This window comes from Callithrix jacchus, chromosome 5, assembly GCF_049354715.1.
Source record: "Callithrix jacchus isolate 240 chromosome 5, calJac240_pri, whole genome shotgun sequence".
Taxonomy (NCBI): Eukaryota; Metazoa; Chordata; class Mammalia; order Primates; family Cebidae; genus Callithrix; species Callithrix jacchus.
In genome coordinates, this window is record NC_133506.1 from 62,085,515 (window position 1) to 62,107,492 (window position 21,978).

At 55.1% G+C, this 21,978-nt stretch overlaps 1 protein-coding gene across 1 annotated transcript in view; it reads left to right on the forward strand.

The window, feature by feature from the left end:
• Positions 1-2,565, forward strand: part of LOC100408746 (tumor necrosis factor receptor superfamily member 13B) — a 35,372-nt gene extending 32,807 nt beyond the window's left edge. Inside the window, 2 exon segments of the mRNA XM_078375409.1 lie at positions 1,599-1,784; positions 2,315-2,565. Of these exon segments, the coding sequence (XP_078231535.1) occupies positions 1,599-1,784; positions 2,315-2,565 (437 nt within the window).
• Positions 2,566-21,978: the final 19,413 nt, after the last annotated feature.

Consider the following 21,978-nt stretch of genomic DNA (forward strand, 5'->3'; position numbering starts at 1 on the left):
ATACATCCAAGAAAACGGAAAACATCCATCCACTCAAACACGTGGATGTGAATGTTCACAGCAGTGTCATGGACACAGAGGGACCACTATGGTTCGAGAGCAGAACAGGTGATATTACACTAATGGGACCAGGACAGCAGGTGCCAACTAGGAGGGCCTTGGGCAGCAGGGCACCTGGATGCCCTGTGACTCAGGACTTGTGCCTCCAGGTTTGGATGCCAGAGACAGACTCAGCCCAGGCAAAAGCCCTCCCCCTGGAAGTTCTCTTTATCCCAAGCTTTTCCCTGTCCCTGGAGTTAGGCATCCTCCAGGCTCTGGGTGGAAGGACAGATGAGCCAGGTTTAAGACAACACGTCTAGAACAGTGAGTCCCACTTTGTGTCGGGCACTTCCTCCACAGCATCCCCCTTAATCCTCCTGCTCTCATGAAGGACAATTAACCCCATTTAAAAAATCGAAGCAGAATTTGTATACCATCAAATTTGCCATTTTGATGTGTACACCCAGTGGTTTTTAGCACATCATAAGGTTATGCAGCCACAGCCACTATCTAGTTTGAGAACTTTTTTTCTTTTTGAGACAGAGTCTGACTCTGTTGCCCAGGCTGGAGTGCAGTGGTGTGATCTTGGCTCACTGTAACCTCCGCCTCCTGGGTTCAAGAGATTCTCCTACCCCAGTCTCCTGAGTAGCTGGGACTACAGGTGCCTGCCACCATGCCCAGCTAATCTTTTGTATTTTTAGTAGAGACAGAGTTTCACTGTGTTAGCCAGGATGGTCTCAATCTCCTGACCTTGTGATCTGCCCGCCTCAGCCTCCCAAAGTGCTAGGATTACAGGCATGAGCCACCGCACCCGGCCCAAGACCATTTTTATTACCAAACAGAAACCGTGTCTCATCAGCAGTCCACCAACAGTGGCTGGAAAATACTCAGGAAAGAAAATGGATAGTTGCATCTATACTGACTCTGCAGCCATTTTTTCTTGTCATTATTCCCTAAACAACACAGTATAGACCCATTTACATGGCTCTATATTGTATTTGGTATTGTAAGTAATCTAGAGATGAATCTAATTGTACAGGAGGATATGCATAAGAGGCCTTAAATAAGAGGCCATCTTATATAAGGCACTCGGGCATCTGTGGATTCTGGTATCTGTGGGGGATCCTGGAACCAAACCCCATGGATACTATACCAAGGGATGACTATAAACCCTCACCCAGGAAGGCTTCTCCATGGAGAAAGGGCCCAGTTCAGGATGCACAGGGACATGCTCCCTGGAGTGCCATCCATTCATCTGTTCACCCATCAGCCCATCTCTGGTGCTGTCCCAGTTACAGCCTTAGCAAGTGGAGACAAGAAGGCCCAGATGACGTTTCCAGCTTCGAGGTCTTGAGAAGCTGCTGCCAGGATGGAGGAGTGAATCAATTTCCTCCAGGATCCAGAGAGCATCCCAGCAGCCTCAGGGTCGGGAGAGGAGGCCAGCCTCTCCGGGAGCCAGACAGGCCAGCAGCAGGGTGGGTCAGACACATGTGAGTTGTGGGAGCCTAATGAGGGGAAGAGGAGAAGGCACTGCAGAGGGATCTCCTGCTGTCTTGCAGCTCTCCCAGGGCAGAAGCTGAGTGCGGATCAGCTGGCCCTGGTCTACAGCACGCTGGGGCTCTGCCTGTGCACCGTTGTATGCTGCTTCCTGGTGGCGGTGGTCTGTTTCCTCAAGAAGAAGGGGGATCCCTGCTCCTGCCAGGCCTGCACAAGGCCCTGTCATAATCCGGCCAAGTCTTCCCAGGGTGAGTGCATGGAACTGGGGTCCTTGCCCTTCTCGCTGCTTGGGTGACGAGCCTCAGGCCACCCCTCAGTCCTGTCACTGCCCCTGCTTCTAAGCAGAGAGGCCCGGGGCTCATCCCTGTTACCTGCTGTAGCTTGATAAGATCAGGTTAAGACATCGTGGAAGGCAGATATCTGGGTGAGGGGCACCCAGAAAGGGTGGGTGTGGGGTGCCGGCCTTCAGGCTTGCCTGGGCCTCGGGTCCTCAAGACGCAGGGCCATCAGGGCTAAGCACAGGAGGAGCATCCCCTTGGTGGGCATGGCAGACTTGGGGCTGGGCAGAAGTGAGAGCCAAGATTTGCCTGCCCACCCCTGCCCCAGCACAGGTTCTAGTCAGCAACTGGGGGACATTGACACTGGCCTGGGGGCATCCTAGGATGGTGGGTGATTGCCCTCAGTTCCTGGGCCAGGGAGAATGTGGCTGCACACACCGTCACTCCTACCCCAGTGCAGGGCCAGACCTGGCCCACACCCTCCACTCTCGCCTCTACAGATCACGCAATGGAAGCCAGAAGCCCCATGGGCACATCCCCCAAGCCAGTGGAGACTTGTAGCTTCTGCTTCCCCGAGTGCAGGGTGCCCACCCAGGAGAGCATGGTCATGCCTGAGACCCCTGACCCCACTTGCACTGGAGGGTGGGGATGCCATGCCAGGACCACAGTTCTGCAGCCCTGCCCACGTATCCCAGACAGCTACCTTGGCATCGTGTGTGTGCCTGCCCAGGAGGGGGGCCCGGGTGCATAAATGGGGGGCATAAAGGGAAAGGATGAGGGAGACAGATGGAGAGAGGGGGAGAGAGAGAGGTGAGAAGAGGGGAGAGAGCTAGGGAGAGAGATATGGGGAGAGAGAGGCAGAGGAGGCAGAGAGAGAGAGACACAGAGGGAGAGAGGCAAAGAGGGAAAGAGGCAGAGAGGCAGAGAGGGAGGGAAAGAGCAGGAGGTCCGGGCTCTCTGGGCCCCAGTTTCCAGTGCCGCCGTAGGTCGCCATCACCTGACCACACGTGATAAAGTCCTGGTGCTGCTGCTCACAGCCCCCAAGAGCCCCTCCTCCTGGAGAATAAAACCTGTGACGACTACCCTTCCTCACTGGGTTTTGGTTGTGTCTAATGAACGGAGACATTCCGCCTATCACGTTCTGGGCTCAAATCTCCACCAAACACTGCCCCCTCAGTTTGGGAGGACCTGTGGTGCCCCCATCTCACCAGGCTCCCAAGGAAGCTTGTGACTTTGGGTTAGGCCCTAAGCAGCCGAGTACCCACTGGGGCTCTGCCTCTCTCTTTCTCTAAGAGGGAGAAAGAGACCAAAGAATGGTCTGCAGAGAGGGCACCTGTGCAAACACCAAGGAACCAGAGGCTTCGGCTGTCTTCATTTCCTCATGGACACACATTCCCTTCCGTGCCTCCTTAGTGAAGGCATGAAGCATACCATGTGTGTATGTGCATGTGTGTGCATGCATTTCTGTGTATGTGTGTGTGCATGTGTGTGTGTGTGTGTGTGCATGTGTGTGTCTGTGCATGTATGTATGTACGTGTGTGTGTTGTAGGGGTGTGTAGTGGACAGGAAGGAGAGGGCAGCTCTAGCTCAAAGCTGCAAAAAAGATTGAAATTCCCTGGACCACAGCAAGAGAATGTTTTCATTTGCATCCACTTTTTAACATTTACAGCTGTATCTTGAGTAGCATGTAAACCTTAAGTTCTTTAACTATACTTAGAAGCATTTTCACAGTAAGATAAATCCATAATAATGTACAATGAAATTATGCACCCTGCACCCCCCAAAATTACCTTCCATACCTACACCCACCAAACGATCCCGCATCGCACTTCAGGAGGTATAGACAGCAAGCCAGGGGCTCCATCGTTCATTCTGTCTTTTCACCATCCGTGAGCTACAAGGCTGTGTTGGTCCGCTAGGGCTACCTTAAAGTATCACAGACTGGGCAGCTTCAGCAACAGAAACTCACTGTCTCACAGTCCTGGAGGCTGTAAGTTCAAGATTAAGGTGTTGGAAGGAAAGGTCCCTTTCCAGGGCGGTGCAGGAAGGCTGTTCCAGGTCTCTCTCCGGGCTTGTAGGTGGCCTTCCTGTGTCTCTTCACTCTGTCCAAATTTCCTCTTTACATAAGGACACCAGTCATATTGAATTGGGCACCCCCTATTGACCTTGTTTTTCATTGTTAATTTATTTCAAGATCACATTCTCAAGCACTGGGGCTTAGGACATCAACACAGAAATTTCGGGGAACAAACTCAACCCATCACACAGGCCTTCCCCGAGGCCATCTCTGAGTAAGTGTTGTCTACAGGCAAGTTCGCATCTAAAGAGTGTCTGTCCAAGACATGCATCTGGCCCCTGGTCCCGCCAGTCCACACGGCCAATGATGAGACCAGGTGGCATTGTTTCCTCACCGCCATGCCTCACGCACACAGCTGCCTTTTTATAACAGTGTGGACACAAATCCTGGCATTGGTGCAGACGCTTGCTGGTTGTGGGCAAAGCTGCCCTACATCAGTGTGCTGCAAAGATGTGGCTTAGAAGGTGCAGATTTCTATTCCTTCCGATCTGTGGCTGGCGCAGTGGCTCAAGCCTGTAATCCCAGCACTTTGGGAGTCCGAGGCGGGTGGATCACGAGGTCAAGATATCGAGACCATCCTGGTCAACATGGTGAAACCCCGTCTCTACTAAAAATACAAAAAATTAGCTGGGCACGGTGGCGCGTGCCTATAATCCCAGCTACTCAGAAGGCTGAGGCGGGAAAATTGCCTGAACCCAGGAGGCGGAGGTTGCGGTGAGCCGAGATCGCACCATTGCACTCCAGCCTGGGTAACAAGAGCGAAACTCCATCTCAAAAAAAAAAAAAAAAAAAGATTTGCTCATCTGAACTGAAGGGGCTCTGTAGGGTACCTCTGGAATAGCCGGTGTGTTAGGGGTGCTAAAAACAGGGTGCCCATGCTCAACCCCAGCTTCAACCACACAAATAATCTCATGGTGTTTCTTTGTCAGTTTTTTAAATTGATCTTTTGTACTTTTTTTTTCTAGAGAGGGAGCCTTTGGTAGAAAGAAAATTTGAAACTCTAAATACTGTCCACTTTATCTATGTACCATTGGTCCTACCCTCAAAATATATCCTGATTCCAGCCACTTGTCATAACCTCTTTAATCTGAGTTCCCATCATTTCTCACCTGGGTTACTGTACCAGCCTCCCCACTGGCCTCTTCGCTGCCACCTGGCCCCCTCCCCAGGGCTCAGCAAGATTTTTCTGCAAAGGACTTGGTAGTAAGCATCTTGGGCTTGGTGGACCCTGCGGTCTTTGTTGCGCTTACTTGACAATTCTTCAGCTCTGCGGCCGCAGCCCCAAGGCAGCCACAGACGAGAAATGAACACAGGGGAGGAACTGTGGCTCTAATAAACCTTTATTCACCATAAGGAGGGGGCTGCCTCTGGATTGTGGGCCATAGTTTCCCATCCCCTGCCTGACTTCATGGCAACACTGACCTTAGTATTTATGCTTCTTAAAAACACGTGTAAGCCAAGTGCAGTGGCTCTTGCCTGTAATCCTAACACTAAGAGGCCGAGGCTGGAGGATTGCTTGGGGCCAGGAGGTCCAGACCAGCCTGGACCTCCTGGCCTAGCAAGATCCCTTCTCTATAAGAAACCATTTCAAAAGCAACCAGGCATGGGGCCCACACATGTAGTCCCAGCTACTCAGGAGGCTGAAGTGGGAGAATCGCTTGAGCCTGGGAATTCAGGGCTGCAGTGAGCTGTGATTAGGCCACTGCACTTCAGCCCGGGTGACAGAGTAAGATCCTGTCTTTCTCTGCTCGCATGTGTATGTGTGGGGGTGGGGGGTTGTCTACAAGATATACCTTTAATTGATCACAGCCAACCCTCAAATAACATGCATAGTGTAGAAAACTTACAATGCTACACTCCCAACTTTTCCCCCCCTCAGATCCTGTGACCATCTTCCTCTTCTCATTGACTCTACATGAAGGGGATTTCTGGTGGGGGAGGGTGGCTGGTGAGAAGTGAGGTACCAACAAACTAGCAAAGGGTCTTCTGGCTATCTAGGGACAGCTCTTGTGTGGTCCCCCATCTAGTCTCAAGAGTTCTGGGCCAGTCACCCTGGGACCTCTGTGCTGTGTCTCTGGATCCAGCCTCCTTGGGAAGGACCCTGGGAGACCCAGCACAGCGGGGTGCCTGGCCTGACAAACATCCTCCTGTTCCTCTGGCTGTGTGGCTCAGGAATAGGCCCAGACAGTGTGTCCAGGTGTGCCAGGCCACGTCACTGCCCCCTTTGTGATGGGCCCAGAGGACCTTGTGGGGCGAGCATGAAGCTAGGCACCAGAGCCTGGAACCAAGTTCCTCTCCCTGTGTCCTGGAGTGGGGGTCCATTCCCGAGAAGACTCTCAAATGCCTGTGGGTCCTGATGAGGGAGGGAAGGGTCTGTGGACTGAGGGGCCCATTGGTAGAGGACTTTGAGCACCACGCCTCAGGGGTCTGATCAGTGGGGGTCTGGTCTGCAAAGGGTTGAACTCTGGGGCTCAGACACAGCAAACCTGGTCAGTGGAGGCCTGGCTAGAGGGGCCTGGCCAGCTGGCCACTAGGTGACCTTAGGCAGGGGTTTGTCCTTGGAGCCTCCTTTCCTCTGTCCATAGCAGGGAGGAGTTGTGGCACCCCAGAGGGTTACTGGGAGGAGGAGTGAGGAGGTATATGGGACCCGGCTCTGCCGCACAGATCTACCCCATTACACCCTAGCTGAGTCCCTGCTAAGGAAGGGGCACCGAGGCCCTCTGCCCTCAACCCTCAACCTTCAACTGTCAGCCCCTCACCTCCCTGTCTGCATCCCCAAGACTGGCCCAGATGGGGAGGTCTGAGATTGGGGAGCACACATAGATGTTCTGATGCTGGCTATGGGTCCCAGGGGTGGTGACAGTAACAAGGACCTGGGTGCACATGTGAGTGTGCCAGCCAGGCCTGGCCTGAGCAGTGACACATGCATGTAATCATCAGGGCACTCACATACATGCGCACACTCACCTGCACAAACACACCGCACACACGCATGTTGACACTTCAGGGGCTGGAGGGCGCTGACTCTGGGCCCTGATGACCCAGGCAGGGGCCCACTGTAATAGGTGCCGTGACCTTCAGTGTCACTGGTGCTGGGTACCTACCCACCTGCCCTCTCTCTGTCTGGAGCTCTTGGAGACAAGACACACAGTGGTGTGTAGTTCTGCACAGAGGGGGTTTTTCCTAAGTGAGAGGCACAGCTGGATCAGCAGACTCAGATGAGTGTGACCTGCTCTGTTCCCTCCCTGCTGACCTGGGACAGTCGCGACCTGGTGGGCAGTGCTGGCCTCTAGGCAGGAGCTGAGGAGGGTCATCCCTGAGCACTCACCGGGTGCCCATTCTGCACTAACTGTGTGGACAGTTTTCCTTCATCCTCACAGCAACTTGGTAGGGTGGGTGCTGCCCACAAATGTACCCATTTGACAAATGAGCTGTCTAGAGTCAGAGAAGCAGATCCTGGCCCGGGGACCCAGATGTGACCCTGGGATGTGCTCTCAGGCCTGCCATGTGCTGTGCTGGGCTCAAGCCCTGAACTCTGTGGCCTCCCTGTCCTGGATTTCAAATCTTCCTGGAGTTCTGGACTTCAGTGGGGCAGAGCCTGGCCCTGGAAGAGCCACTAAAATAGAGCCCCTATGGGTGGTGGGGAGGTGGGGGTTCTCAGTCCAATTTTGTGCCTTAAGCTGGAAGGAGGTCTCACCAACTCAGACTTCAGGTGCAGTCACTGACGGTTGCTGCGGGACCCACTGGACACATGGGGTCCTTCCTCTAGGAGAGGGGTAGGGAGCCCTTTGCCCTCAGTCAGTTGTGGAAAATGAAGAAGCTCTGGAGGGCTGCCTGGAGGGTGATGACTGTCCCTCGCTGTCAAAGGGGCTTGGGGACTGGGACCTTCCCCAAGCATACCTTTGTCTGATCCTCTGGAGGCCTTGCCCTTCTTTTGCCCCAAGTATTCCTGGGAGGGATGGCCCCCCTGGGTGTTCTCTGGGACCAAGGCCCCAGAGTTCTCTTGTTTCTTGGTGACCTGGGAAAATGAAGCCGCCTCCTATATTGACAGCTGGGAATTGTGGAGTCTGCTGTCCCTCCACCTGAGACGGGGTCTCCATGAGCACAGAGGCTGCTCAGGATTCAATAGATCATTTTTCCCCAAAAACCAAACATCCTCCTGGCTTGGCTGGCATTATTCCTAAAGTGGCTTCCCTTGCCAGAATGAGCGAGAATTGAAATAGAACAGAGCAGTCACCAGATGTCTTGCTTCCTACAGAAAACTGGGTATCTTCATGGAGATCGATCCTTTAGAGATATCCAGTTCCTGACCCCATCTGCCTCCAGGTTCCTGGAGCAGCTCATCGTGAGCCCTTCACCCTTGGCAGGTGGGGGCCAGTTGCCCTGCCAGTGCAGGTGTATGTCCATCTTGTTGCATTTGAGGACAATAGGCCTCTCTTTCCAGTTTGCCCTGTGCTCAAGTCCTCAGGGAGGAGCCCACCTCAGGTTGGAGGCGAGGACTCCAGAGACTGGGGCAGGAGTGGGGTCACTGGGTCTGGCCCCATGTCACCTGGAAGAGGTGGCAGAATGGGGCTCATCGGGTCGGAGGGTGTCTGGGGTACAGCAGGAGTGGTTTGGGTGTTTTCCGGAGCGCTCAGATACAGCAGAACCGTTGGATGACTTTGTCTCGCGGGATGGTGATGAATGAGGTCATGGATACCCTGCATGTGCATGGATAAGGGGACATTTTTGACAAGTAGGAGCAGGTACAGATCAGGCTGCTTTCTTGAGGGAGGTAGAGCCTCACCTCACCCACTGTGCCCTGGTCAGAGGGTCCAGGGCTCCCTAAGATCACAGGGCCGGGACAGGCTATCCATGCCCTCATGCCCCCAAGTCCCTACCTTGTGCCCCTCTCCCTGGCCCCCTCTAGGTCACAGGGATGTGGAGCCATGGACACGAAGCATGAGTGTGTTGACATTTGGAAATTCACCAATTGCCTCTGGATTGTGGCGTGAGTCCTCAGTCACCCCACCCACCAGTCTCACCTCAAGGATGTGTTTTGTTTTTAGAAAGGCCTCTCTGAGATTGGACATCTTTCCCTGGCTCACACCAACATTTTCTCCAGGGTCAAAACTCCTCCCTGCCTCTCCTGCAGGTCCAGCCCATGGTCAGGGTTAGCGCAGAGCCTCAAGACCCATTTAGGGAGCTCAGGAGAGCAGGTGGGAGAGAGGAGGCTGGGTCAGGCCCCTGAGCTCTCAGCACTAGGGGCTCCACAACAGCAGGAGAGAGAGGGCAGCCTGAGGGTCTGGCCCTGTCCCCTTAGGTCTGCCCTGGTGAGATCTGAGGGTGGTGGCTACATGACTAGGGGACACCTGGCCGGGCCTGTGGACAGTTGTGCCCCTCTGAAAGCTCGGGGAGCCCAGCTGAGACACCCTATAGGGAGTGGCATTGGGACATTAAGGACTGTGACCATGGGAGGCTGGGGGAGAAGGACAGGGCCTGGCCTGGGCATCTCAATGGTGAGGCCGGGGGCACAACAGAGAGTGCAGCTGAAGGCCCAGTGCTGGGAAGGGCTCTGGGCCTGGGAAGGGGAGCCCAGCCTGAAGCCAACCCCTCAGGACTCACAGGATAAAGAGAGGAGGAGCCTGGGGGAGGGGGGCAAGGTGAACCCTGAGACCTGCCCCTTCTGGGACGCACCTGAACCAAGCCAGCCCAGAGTGGAGCTGACAGTCTGGGGAGGACAACAGATGGGGTGGGCAGGAAACAGTGGCTGGGAAAAGGGCTGACGCAGACCTGCTTATCTGGCACAGGATGGGAGTTAACGGAAGACCATGCTCCCTGCTCAAAGCAAGGAAGACATCTCGGAAGCACCAGAATGTGGTCAGACTTGCTGGCTCCAGCCGCAACCTCTTCCAGTCTGTTTACCTATTGTATCTAGAGTAGAGCATGCTCTGTACCTTCAGAGGAAATGCCACACCGCCACAGCTACAGGTCACATGCTTCATGCTTTCCTTCTTTTCATCCCCCCATCCCTGAACACATGCTTCTTTGTTTAAACACTCAATAAATAGTGTGGGTCTCCAGTGCTCGGATCCTTCCCATCCTCCTGCTCGCTTCCGCCCCCTAGGAGCCTACCTCAATGCACTCTTACTCTTGTTTCTTAATTTCTTTGTCTCCGCCGACCTTTGTTACTTCCTAGGTTGTATCTGGTCCCTTAGTTACTTCCTAGGTTGTGTCTGGTAAGTCACCTGGGACCCCTCAGTGGGGGAATCGGTCAGTCCCCAAGGCTCTGTGTAGCCCTCCAGAGACTCTGCTTCCTGCTGGCTCAGTCAGCACTGCAGAGGGTGGATGGAGGGGCCAAGTTGGAGCAGGCAAGACAGTAGGGGGAAGACTGCCAGGCACCCCATATCCCGGCTGCTGCTGTTGTGGCTGGAAGGAGGCTGAGGGCTGAAGGCCGACTGCCCTGAGAGCTAGCTGAGGCTGGATGCAGATGGTGGGGCCAGCCCCATGCCTGCAGGGCCCATGGTCACCTTGTCATCCCAGGCTACTCCCCAGCAGAGCTGGGCAGCCCAGTGAGAGACCTGGGGGTCTCATTCTTAGGCTCTGACAGGAAGAGGGTCACAGAAGGACCAGGTTGGCTGGAGAGGGTCACAGTCTCACAGTCTCTGGGCCGGGCAGGAAGGGGAAGACAGGGAACAGCCAGGGTCAGTGGCCAGGGTTCAGGGAGAGGCAGGTGAACCCTGGGAAGTCAGACCCTGCAAGGCCCACTGTCAGGTGGGACAGGTTTAAGTGCATCCTCAGCGCCCTGTGCAGCTCTCAGGCCAGGCTCCCTGGACTCTGGTGGGTGATGTGGTCACTCCCAAGGCACTGCTGTCAGTCAGGGCTCAGCCACCACCCGGGTAGCACCCATCCTGTATCAGGACTGGACTTGCTCAGCTCCCACAGAGGGTGTTGCCTCCAGCCCAGGAAGGGCAGCCCCATTGTGCAGCCCGAGGCACCCCATGGGCCCCAAGTGCCCCCGCCAAGGCCAGCCTCGAGCTCCCTCTTCTTTAGGGTCCCAGTGCCTCTCAGGCAGTCAGCCCCACAGGGAGGCTCTTGCCTTCCTTCCCTGTGCCTTCTTCCAGGCTGAGACTTAGGGTGGATAGGGATGGGGCTGATCCTTCCCTGGGGTCCTCTCTGGGAGGGGGATGGACCCTGGCCTGGGCAGGCTCTCAGCTCTGCTTGGGTTGCCTTACAGTGAGACAGAGCTGTCCCCTGTCAGTGTCCTGGAGGTAAAGATAAGAGCCTGGGCCTGCTGTGTAGGAGGCTTGTCCAGGGACAGGGAATCAGGTAGGTGAGGCATTGGGGGTGGCCCACGGGCCCAGTTGGTGAATGGGCCACAGCTGTCACTGGGAGGGGCAGCCATTCCTGCTGGACCCTGTCCCCTGAGGGTTTCACCAGAACCCAAGAACTGCTGGCCCAGAGGTCACTGCCTGTTTGCACCAAGTCCCGAGCTAAAGCCTGGGACTGACCGTAACTCAGGGCTTCTGTGGCCTGAAGATGGTGTGTCCTGGCATCACCAGTCCAGACTGCCAGCTCCAGTTAGTTCAGAGGGTCTCAGCCCCTGGGGTCTGCCCTTTCCTGGCTCCTTCCGGTTGGGTCCCTTCAGGGCCCTGAAGCCCAAGACCCAGCATCCAGGGGCCACTACCAGAAGCCTGATGGCTCCGCTAACTCCATCATGGCACATTTCACAGCAAAGACGTCAGGAAATAACACAAATTAAGAAGTGGCTGAAGATGCTCAGAGACTGACAAAAATACAGGAACAGCGAGAAGGTACCACGGGGAGGGAGTGGCCCCTGTGACTGCTCTCTGCAGGGCCAGGAGACAGGCACCCATGGCTGTGACCTGGCAACACCTGCCTCTCAGTGGGTGGGTGGCACCCATCCTCACCATAGGACAGCAGCCCTGTTCACCAGCTTTCCTCACTGGGGCCACCCCATGTCCTGTCTTACTGGAGTCTTCTTCTGTCAGTAGCTGTCTCAAAGAGTGTAGAAAGGCATTCCCCTGGAGGTACGGGCCCGGGCATGGTCACTCTTGCTAGACATGGACAAAGTCAAGGCTGAGAACCCGGGGAAATATAGGGTAAGGCCCTCCCACACTCAGCCAGGGCAGGACAAACAGGCCAGGCCATGTCAGGAACCCAGGACTCCAGCTGGAGGGAACATGGAGCCCAGGTTGGGACTGTGGGGCTTCTGGTCAGATGCACATCCGGGCACAGATGGTGCCTCAGGCACCACAGGTGCGCTGGACTCTGCTGACCCTTCCTGGCTTCAGAAACAAGGCAAAAAGGAACTTTCTGCAGAAGGAAACCTTCCTCCTTTCCTTGCAGAAGTGCTGACTGTGGGATGACTGCCATTTGGAGCAGAGAGTCTTTTGTCTGTTCTGAGGTTGCTTCCTCCTCTTGGTCCTTCCCTACAGGTCATGAAGGAGAAGGGCAAGAGTTCCTCCAGGATCATCAGCTGCATCAAGCTAGATGTCAACCACACCCTCCAGAAGATGTTCATAGAAGGACTCGGGGTCAAGTAAGGCCTATGGGGGCTGTAGGGGTGCCAGGGAAGATGGAGCAATCCAGAGGAATGAGGGCTTCCCCAGGGCAGAGGCCAGGGTCACCCAGGAGGGGTGACAGCACCACTAAGGGTTCTCCAGCCGCAGGGAGCAGCCGACACCATGGACTGAGCACCTCCAGGGCTCTAAGTCCTGGGCCAGGCTAGGACATGTGAGGCCAGAACCCAGGTGGCTCCCAAGGAGACAGAAGGCAGCAAAAAAAAAAAAAAAAATCATACAGAATGGTGAAAAGTGCTCTCCATGGCCCACAATTACCTAGGGCAGGGTCCCACAGGAAGGTGGCGGGATGGTGGGGCTTGGGAGCCTTCCTGGGCAACACTAACAGCCCACAGTACCAGGGAGGACGCAGGGCCCCGGAAACTCTCATCCATGGCTGGTGGGAACATGACAGGGCACAGCCACTTTGGAAGTCAAATAGACCACGGCTCACGAAGCTCAGTGGCCTCGTGCTACATGTCCCCAGAGTGTCACAGATATTGACCACACTAATTTTAAACTAACATCCAAGTAAAACCCACATGCCACATTCACTGTGTAATTGTCACTCACACCCGGAGGCTACTGAGATGATCTTCAACACGGGAACTGGGGAGGAAGGGGTTCTGCTCTTCAGACAGAGACGACTCAGTGAGGACAAGCAACAAACCCCTGATGCCCGCAGGAACATGGCTGAAACTTAGATGCGTCTTGCTGAGGGAATGAAGCCAGACCCAGCAGGCCACACCGCTGCAGGATTCCAATTCCTAGGCCATTTGGAAAAGGGTCTAGACCATATTCAAAGACCACAGAGACAGAGAACAGATCAGGACGGCCAGGGGCTGACGGAGCTGGGAGAGGTCGGCTGCAAAGGGAACATGCTGGGGACTTGGAGGATGAAGGAGCTGCTCTGGGAGGGGCTGCAGTGGTGGACAGGAGGCCCTGCACATTAGTTCAGAACCGCGGAACTTCACTTCCCAAAGACTGGACTTCTGTGTGTGCAAACCGAGAAAAGAAGGAAGAAAAAAATCAACCAGAGTGAAAATGATCACTGATCCAACCGTACACTGCAATATTTGCATTGCAAGGCATGTGGATTCTACTGAAACAATTCCTAAAAACTCAGGTGTCCGGAAGAGCTCTCTGCTTATTTGGGGGATCACCCGAACCCAGAATTGTGTTTGTGGTCTGGGTTTGTAGACAAAATGAAACTGACAGCATCTGCACAAAACAAACAAAACTCTCTTTTCCCTCTTTTCCAGGCAGCAGGAATTATGTGCCATTCTCGTGGCCTACTCTGCCTATAACCCTGTGAGTATTCCCAGGCAGTGATATTCCTGGGCCATATTCCCATATTCACAGGCATGGGTTTCTCTCGGGAGTGTCGGCACTTCTTGAAAATTCAGTGTTCGTGACCCACCAGAATGTAGTAGGCGGGACTCAAGCTCACTACTGGCAGAAAAGGGTTGAGGCCCAAACTCCTGGTGTCACGTGGACCCAACCACCACGTCTCAGATGAAGAAATGACCCTCCCTTCCTGGTGTTGCCCCAAAGCTTGGGAGCTTGGCAGGGTCCCACGCAGGATGGCCCTCACAGGAGACAGGTTTGACAAGTTGCTGAGGTGCCTGATGGGCCAGGTTCTTGTCATAAAATGAGTCTGCATCCTGAGGAAACCTCTTCTTCACTGGAAACCTGGAAAGGATACAATTTCCTTTTTGCCCAAATCCCATAGGAGCACAGCAGATAGGGGAGGGGGTCACCCAGGTGGCTGCTCCTGCTTGGCCCCCACTTTCCAGACCATTCCAGGCAGGGAGAGCCGCTGAGCCAACTTCATGGGCTGCCCACACAGGGTCTGGACCCAGCCACCCTCCTGTGCCTGGCAGGCAGCCCCTGGGCTGTTGTTGCGGGACCTTTGTGGGGTGGTCAGTGCCCCGCCGCCTGCCCTCATGGCGGGTGTAGTTCACAGGTGCTGCCCCAGGCCTGTTACAGTGGCCTCTCTAGCCTGGCCCAGGGGAGGGGCATGAACAATCCCTGCCTGTGCCCTTTTGGGCCATGTGAGCTTGAATGCTCACGGCAGGAGTTCCCCCCAGGCTCCTTGTCCACCAAGTTATGTTTGACCTGCTCTGTCCTCATGCCCAGGGCCAGGGGAGGGGTGCAGCAGCTGCACCTCAAATCCCCTGAGGCCTGAGGCAGGTGTCCCTGAGGACCTCTGCCATCTCTGGTGACGCGAGCCCTCCCAGGTGACATCCTTCTACAGTGACTCTGGCTCTTGCAGGAGATGTGCTACCACAGGGACCTGAGCCGCATCACCGCAATCCTCCTCCTGTATCTGCCCAAGGAGGATGCATTCTGGGTGCTGACCCAGCTGCTGGTCAGTGAGGGGCACTCCCTGCAAGGTAGGTGAACATCTGTCCCTGGACACGGCCATGCCAGGGGACAACCACCCTGGCCAATGAGCCCAACTTCCAGGCAAGGCATCTTCCTTGCATGCCAGCTCATTTGGAGACTCCAGGACATCCCTGCTGAGGTCCTCTGACCTCAAGTCTGATGCCTTTCATCCCCAACAGCAGAGGACATCGATACCTCTCCCTAGCCACCCTCTGTCACCCAAAGCCAGCCCCAACTTTGTGCAGGTTCCGCTCACCTCCCCGAGTGTCCTCCTGCCTCCCAGCTGGCTGTGCTCCCAGCCACCTTCCCTCCCCATGGATGGGCCAACAAAGCCAAGATGCCAATGTCTGCCCGTCCCGTGTCCCCCAACCTGACCTTACATCCAAGAGATGCCCACATAGCCCTGAGCTCCCACCCTGTTCTCCCTGCTGGCACCTGCCTCATGGTGTCAAAGGCAGGCCTGCCCTCCTGGCACCTGGACCCAGGATGCCACTGGGCAGCACCTCCAGCCAGGACCCATCTCCCTAGGGCTAAGGCCGCATGAGGGGTCACCAGATGGGAGGGAGGGAGGCCTTGGGGTCCGGTGTCCCCTGCCCTGCCCAGCTTTTCCAGCTGATGCCTTCACATCTTGGGAGTGGGCTCTGATGGAGTAATGGGTGAGGGCTTCTCAGCATTCTACAGCCCAAATACAGCCCTGCTGCAGAAGCTCCTATCGCACCAGGAGCAGGTGTTGCACAAGTCCTTCCCCAAGATCATGAGACACCTGGTGAGTGGATGACACCCTCGGCTCCTTTCCAGAGGCCCTGGGTCCCTGGGCCAGGGGAGGCCCGAGCTCCTCATGGGGTTGGCAAGAGGCCAAGTCCCAGCAACAGCCTGACCAGGGATGAGCCTTCTCCATGGGTTCAGAGTTAGGTTTCCTTTTTCTGCCCTGGTGGAGGCAGAGGTGCTGGGACCAGGGCCAAGCCACAGCTGAGCAGGGCTGAGGGAAGCTCATTTGTACATGGGGCAGGTGTTAGAGCCCTGGCCACTCCCTGGGTTCTGTCCCTTAGGAAAGGGTCTGCAGAGGGGCCTGGAAGAGGGAGGATTTCAGGGAAACCCAGGGGTCCCTGAGCACCTCTGCTCCTTTCTTCATGGCAAGGAAGGGCTGTACATTGAGGGTTCCATGCTGACGAGGCTCCTCCAGTGTTTTGTTGACGGGGTAAGGAGGCACAGGGAGACCCAAGCCCAGGGACCCTCCTGCCCCAAAGTGTCTGGCTCCCTCAGCCCAGGGGTCTGGCTCCCCCAGGAGGACCCGGCTCACCCTCAGCCCACAGAAGGCACAGGCAGGTCCCTGCAGGGCACACAAGCCAGGCCCTGCCTGAGAGGGGAGATTTCATGACAGAGGCCAGGGCTCAGGCCCAGCCTTGTGGGCAGACTGGGTCAGGACCTGGCTGGGGAGGGCCCAGGGAAGCCCCAAGTCCTCAGGAAGCCCCTCCTCAGAAGCCACAGCACTGATGAGATGAGTCCCCCATGAGGAGCTGCAGGACCTTGTCTGACCCAGCCTCATTGCGAGTCTCATCCCATGGAGAGGGGTCCCCAGCACTCCAGCAGACTGAAATCCCAGTAGGCCCTGCTCAGGCCACCAGCCCCAGCCTGGAAAAGCCAAGTCCTCCCACACCTGCTGTCCCTACAGAAATCCACAGGGTCACCCTGCGACTGTGGGATGTGCTCATCTTGAAGGGCGAGCGGGTACTGGCAGCATCATTCAAAATACACAGGAGTAAGTCACGCATGCCCGAGGGTGCCTGGGGGAACACACGGGATAGATCCCGGCTGGCCTGAGGGAAGTGTCCTTACACTGCCTGCTCCATCAGGTGGGGAGATCTGGCCTGATCGGCTAGGCAAGGCATGATGACACTGAGTCCACCCCCAACGTGACCCAGACGAAAGTCAGGAATGTGGTGCACTTCCCTGCACGGCCTTCCCCAGCTGTGGCCTCCCGTGCACAGCTTGACCTGGGGTGGCCAAAAAGGACCCAGCACTACCCAGTGGGAGGTGGGCCTGTTGGAAACAGGGTGCGGGCACCGACCCCTCCCAGGGAACCCTCCTGGCCTGATGCCCACCCTGTCCCTAGAGCACCTCATGAGCTTTCCTGGAACACCATCCGGGAAGTTCAGGAGCAGCTCTCTCAGAGCTGGGCCCTGGAGGACAACGCCATGCTCAGGAGCCTTCAAGCCTCCATGAAGGAACTCACAAGGACACACTGGGACCTGCCACCCCCAGGTGGCCTCCAGCACCAGGTCCCCATTCCAGGAATGACCTGAGGTTCCTTGAAAGCTCTCCACCCCAAACTGCACACAGCCCCTGCCCTGGGATCAGCTGCCTGCAGCGGCCTCCTCAGTGTCAGGCTAGGGGGCCACACGGAGACCCCGAGGACTCCAGAGAACCAGGCCTGTGGGGCATAGCCCTGAAGAGAACAGATGGCGGTGAGGATGCTGACCACTTCTGTTTCTTTTTTTCAGCTGAGCTCAAGCAAGTGTCCTCAAGAGTGTCCCCTGGCATTGGGAGTCTCTGTGAGAGGGGCAGACTGGCCCTGCCCACCCTTCCAGCTCAGCTCCAGGAGCTCACGCCATCAGTCTGCCTGCAACAAAAGCCTTGTCCTCTCCCAGCCTGGCTGGACAAGGCTGTCCCTAAGGCCAAGGTTGAGGCCCATCAGCACAAGGGGGCTTCCCAAGAACCCAGAGCCACAGGCTACACTCTGGGGGGCCCAGAGGCTCAAGGAGAGGGTAGCCTGTCCCCCAGCGAGATCAGGCTTTGCATTCCACGGAAACGCCCATTCAGGATTTCATGCCACTGCTCCACCCAGAACCACCCGTCATGGACCCATGTTTTCTGCACTGCCATTTCCAACACTGCTCCAGGGACTCTGTGGGGGTTTCTCCAGGACCTGGGGCCACACACTGCACTCTGAAGGGCCCAGAGGCTCAAGATGAGGGCCACCTGTTCCCCATTGAGGCCAGGCTTTGCATTCCACAGAAACACTCATCTGGGAGCTCCATGCCACAGAGGAGGGCAGGTCTCCACACAGACCTGCCCGCTGGGGACCCGTGTTTCCTACACTGCCATTTCCAACATGGCTCCTGGGACTCTGTCACTTCCACATCTTCCATGAACAGCCCTGGAACTACAAGACAGACCCCGCCCAGTGAGCCCAGTGGGACCCTAACACCAGGCCCTGCCTTGGCTTATGACAGAGAGGAGGCACTTCAAGAGAAACCCCAGCAACAAGGTTCCCCCTGCCTGCAACTCCCCTCGGTAGAAGAACAACATGGCATGGAAGGAGCCCAAGGGCCCTCTGCCCAGCTGCCTTGAAGACCCAGATGGCTGCTGGACCTTGTTTTCTACTGCCCTTCTATTTTTATTTTATGTTTTTTGCTTCTGGGCCTTGGGAAATACTGTACAATGAGAAACTTGGCCCCATCAAGGCCTGTGGAGGGAAGGCTGAGCATGGGGTTCCCGCAGCCCCAGCCAGCCAGCAGCATGCCCTGGGACCTCTGACCCCACCTGTGGGTCAGGGCCTCTCCCCCAGGGCCCAAGTTTCAGGCCAAGAGGGGCCTGGCTTCAGCCCAGGTCCTAGGTGGAGAGGGGCACAGCGGGTCCCCAGGTGACCATGCGGGGGACCAGGGCACTTCGAGCCCTGGGTGCTACGAGGATTCACATCAGAGAACCTATGCAAGCTGGCCCAGAAACGCTGAGCCTGTGCAGTGATGATATGGGTGTCTGGCACAGGGGTCAACAGCTGTGAACACTGCTGCCTCTTCCTGACGCCATCACTGCTGTGCGGGCAGCCTTCACCCAGAGCTTGGCCCAGCAGTGCTCCGAGTACCCCGGACTGCTATGCCAACATGCCACCTGGAAGCTTTGAGGCCCTGCCTGCCACAGCATTCCCCTTCTGAATGCTAGGGGAATTGTCCTGAAGCCAAGCCACTGCCGCAGCCACAGCAGGCACCACTGCCAAGCGTCTTCCAGCTGGGCTTCCCAGAAGGCAGAGGTGCCTCAGCAGCTCAGACTAGGAAGGTAGTTTCATCCACATTTCCATTGTTCCCACCAAAGAGATTCCCTTTGATGGGAACAGAGGATGCTCTTGATCAAAGGTGGGCAAAATGGCATGCCAGGTGGATGGAGTCAGCTCCTTTCCCTGGTCACCACATTAGGTTGGGGACAAAGTGGCCATCAGGCAGGCTTGGAACATGAGAGGCTCAGCATGCTGCATGTGGCCTGACCAAGGCTGGCCAGGCCAACACCACTGCCAAGCGCCCCATCTGCTGATGAGAGACTTGCTGTTGATCCCTGGGCTGGCGCTATTTCCCAGGAGGACCAGCTGGCCGCCTGTGGGTAGGATGCCACACTGTGGAGGGGGCTGAGATCAGCCTTCCCTGCAGGGAGCCCCTACCTGGATACAGACTTGCCTTGCCTGTCCTTTCTGTCACCATGATGGCAGCCCACATGGCATTGCTTTTGACCAGGTCATTTCATTCACAGCGAGGGACATGCAGCAGTAACCCCAGACCAAGGAACTAACTGTTCTCACTACATCACCCACCGCCTGGAAGCAAGTGGGCTTACAATCACTCAGTTATGCTGAATTTTATCCTTTCTGTTGGAAACCAGTAGATGGTGCTGACTCCCTCACAGCCAGAAGGTACAGGTCTGAGAGTCAACGTGTGAAAGTGGACAGTGTTCAGTATTACACTTCATCTCTCAGTCACAAAGTTTTCCTATTTCCATCCTGGAGAAACAGCTTTGCTGGTTGGAAGGACTTAGGACCCAGGCAGACTGAAGCTTCCCCCAGGGGAACACAACAATGGTTCTATTTAATGTGAAGAGACTGGACTAAGTCTGAAACCCGGGGCACTCTCTGGTGTTCTTGGTGTTTCCATGTGAAGAAAGTCAAATAACTTGCCACAAAGGTTTGCCACAGAGGCATCTGAAAAAAGAGGGGGCAGAACTATTCAGAACTCAGAGGCTTCAGAGTCAAAGATGAGGTTAAGAAGGAGAATTGTGACCCATTGAGGGCAGGGGAAGTATGGGGGTGGCTGGGAGATGCTGTCATAGAGGTCCACCCTGGCCTTGTGATCTGTCACAGAACCATGCACTAGAATAGCTGTGCACATTTTCTCTCCACTGATTATACTATTTCTTTCCATTTGCAACTCTCCAATTACTAAGGGAGCTAGCTACCAAACGCACATTGCTATACCACAGCCTGGGTCTTGCAATGCAAGCCTGGCAATGATTCCTTCATGTCAAGGGCCTCAGGTGACTTTCATGTACACCCAAGGACAGAGTCCTAGATGACACCTTCCTGCTCAAAAAAGAAGGAACGAGGGTCAAGAAATAGCGAGCCAGTCACGGAGAAGGATAAGATGTGAGTGTGTGGCCTTCCTGACACCCAGGCAAGACTTTGGGCACAAAGCTGGGCTGCAGCTCTGGCCACTGACTTGGACCAGGGATGCCCCCATGCAGGCCGGTCTGCCCTGGCTTCTCTTCTCTCTCCCGCCATCCTCTCTTCCACTGTCTGTGTTAGGAAGGGAGAAACTGCCGGTTTTCAGAAGAAAACGTAGCTTTGTTATGACATAGGAAAGACTGCAAGTTATTAGGGGAGGAGTAGTCAAACAGCTCCTGAAAATGAGGGGGAAAGTAGGTGTAAATATGCTGGTAATAAAGCCTGAAACCATAGCACAGTGATTAGAATGTTGTTATTACAATTTTTGTTTTTAAAGTTATAGTAAACAAAACAGTCTCTTGAATTGTCAAAAGTACAGCAATTTTACACAATGAAAAACATACACACCAACCCAGAATAAATTACACTTGGGTCTATATGTTGCAGTGGTGCTGGCACAGGAGGGAAAATCCAGGGAGGTTCCAGTGCCTGCCAGGGAGCCCAGACTCACAGAGGGCCCTGGGAACGGAGGGAGGTTGCATACCACTGAGCTTAAAGCACTCCATTCAGGCATCTGAAGACAGAAAGCCCATTTATCTTCCTGTGAAGCACTGAAACGACAGCCAGCATCTCAGAAATGCAGGTGATTTTTAATACACTGGTGTGAACGTGTTGGGGATCACCCAGGGGGTCCCTTAGTGGTCAGATACAGTTTGTCACAAACTGGTTTCCTGAATTTCATATTGGATAGGGAGCTAAAAGAAGAGATTCCCAAACCCATCAAGCAAATACTTGGTTGTAACAAAGTAAGATCACAAGAGCACATCAAACACAGGACCTGATGCCTAGGGCAGTTCCCAGGGCCGCTGCCCCCTTGGATGAGAAGTTCTTTAGCAGCAGGCACAGAGGTAATTAGAAAGGCAATGCCACAGTGAATAAAGGGGATTAACTTGGATACAAACATTTAGAATGATGCCTGAAAAAAATTAATGCGGCTCCACTTTTCTTCTGGATTCTAATGTTGCCAGAGCAGCAGCCACCCCTAAATGCAAATTGAGACACCATAGAGCCCAGGGGGAAGTGGGGAGGCAGAGCTTGGCCAAACCACAGGCAGCTGCCAGAGAGGCCCACACACCTGCCTTTCACACTCTGTGGTGGACACCCCAGGAAAGCAGGGGTGCCCCTGTAACTGCCAAACAGGTTCACCTTGCCTGCTGCCTAGACAGAGCCAATTTACTGAGACAGGGGAATTACAATAGAGAAAGAGTAATTCACGCAGAGCGAGCTGTATGAGAGGCCAGAATTATTAATTGAATCAGTCTCCTTTTGCATGATCCATCAGCGTTTGGGGATCAGAGTTTGGAAGGATAATTTGGTGGGTGATGGGAGAGGCCAGTGAGTCAGGAGTGCTGATTACTTGGGTCAGAGATTATATCATAGGGAGTCAAAGCTGCTTTGTTGAGCTGAGTCAGTTCCTGGGTAGGAGCCACAAAATGAGATGAGCCAGTTTATCAATCTGGGTGGTGCCAGTTGATCCATAAAGTGCAGGGTGGGTAAAATCTCTCAAGCACCTGTCTCAGGCTTTACGATAGTGATGTAATTCCATGGAGCAATTTGGGGAGGGTCAGAGTCTTGTAGCCTCCAGCTAAATGACTCCTAAACCATAATTTCTAGCCTTGTGACTAATTTATTAGTCTCACAAAGGCAGTCTAG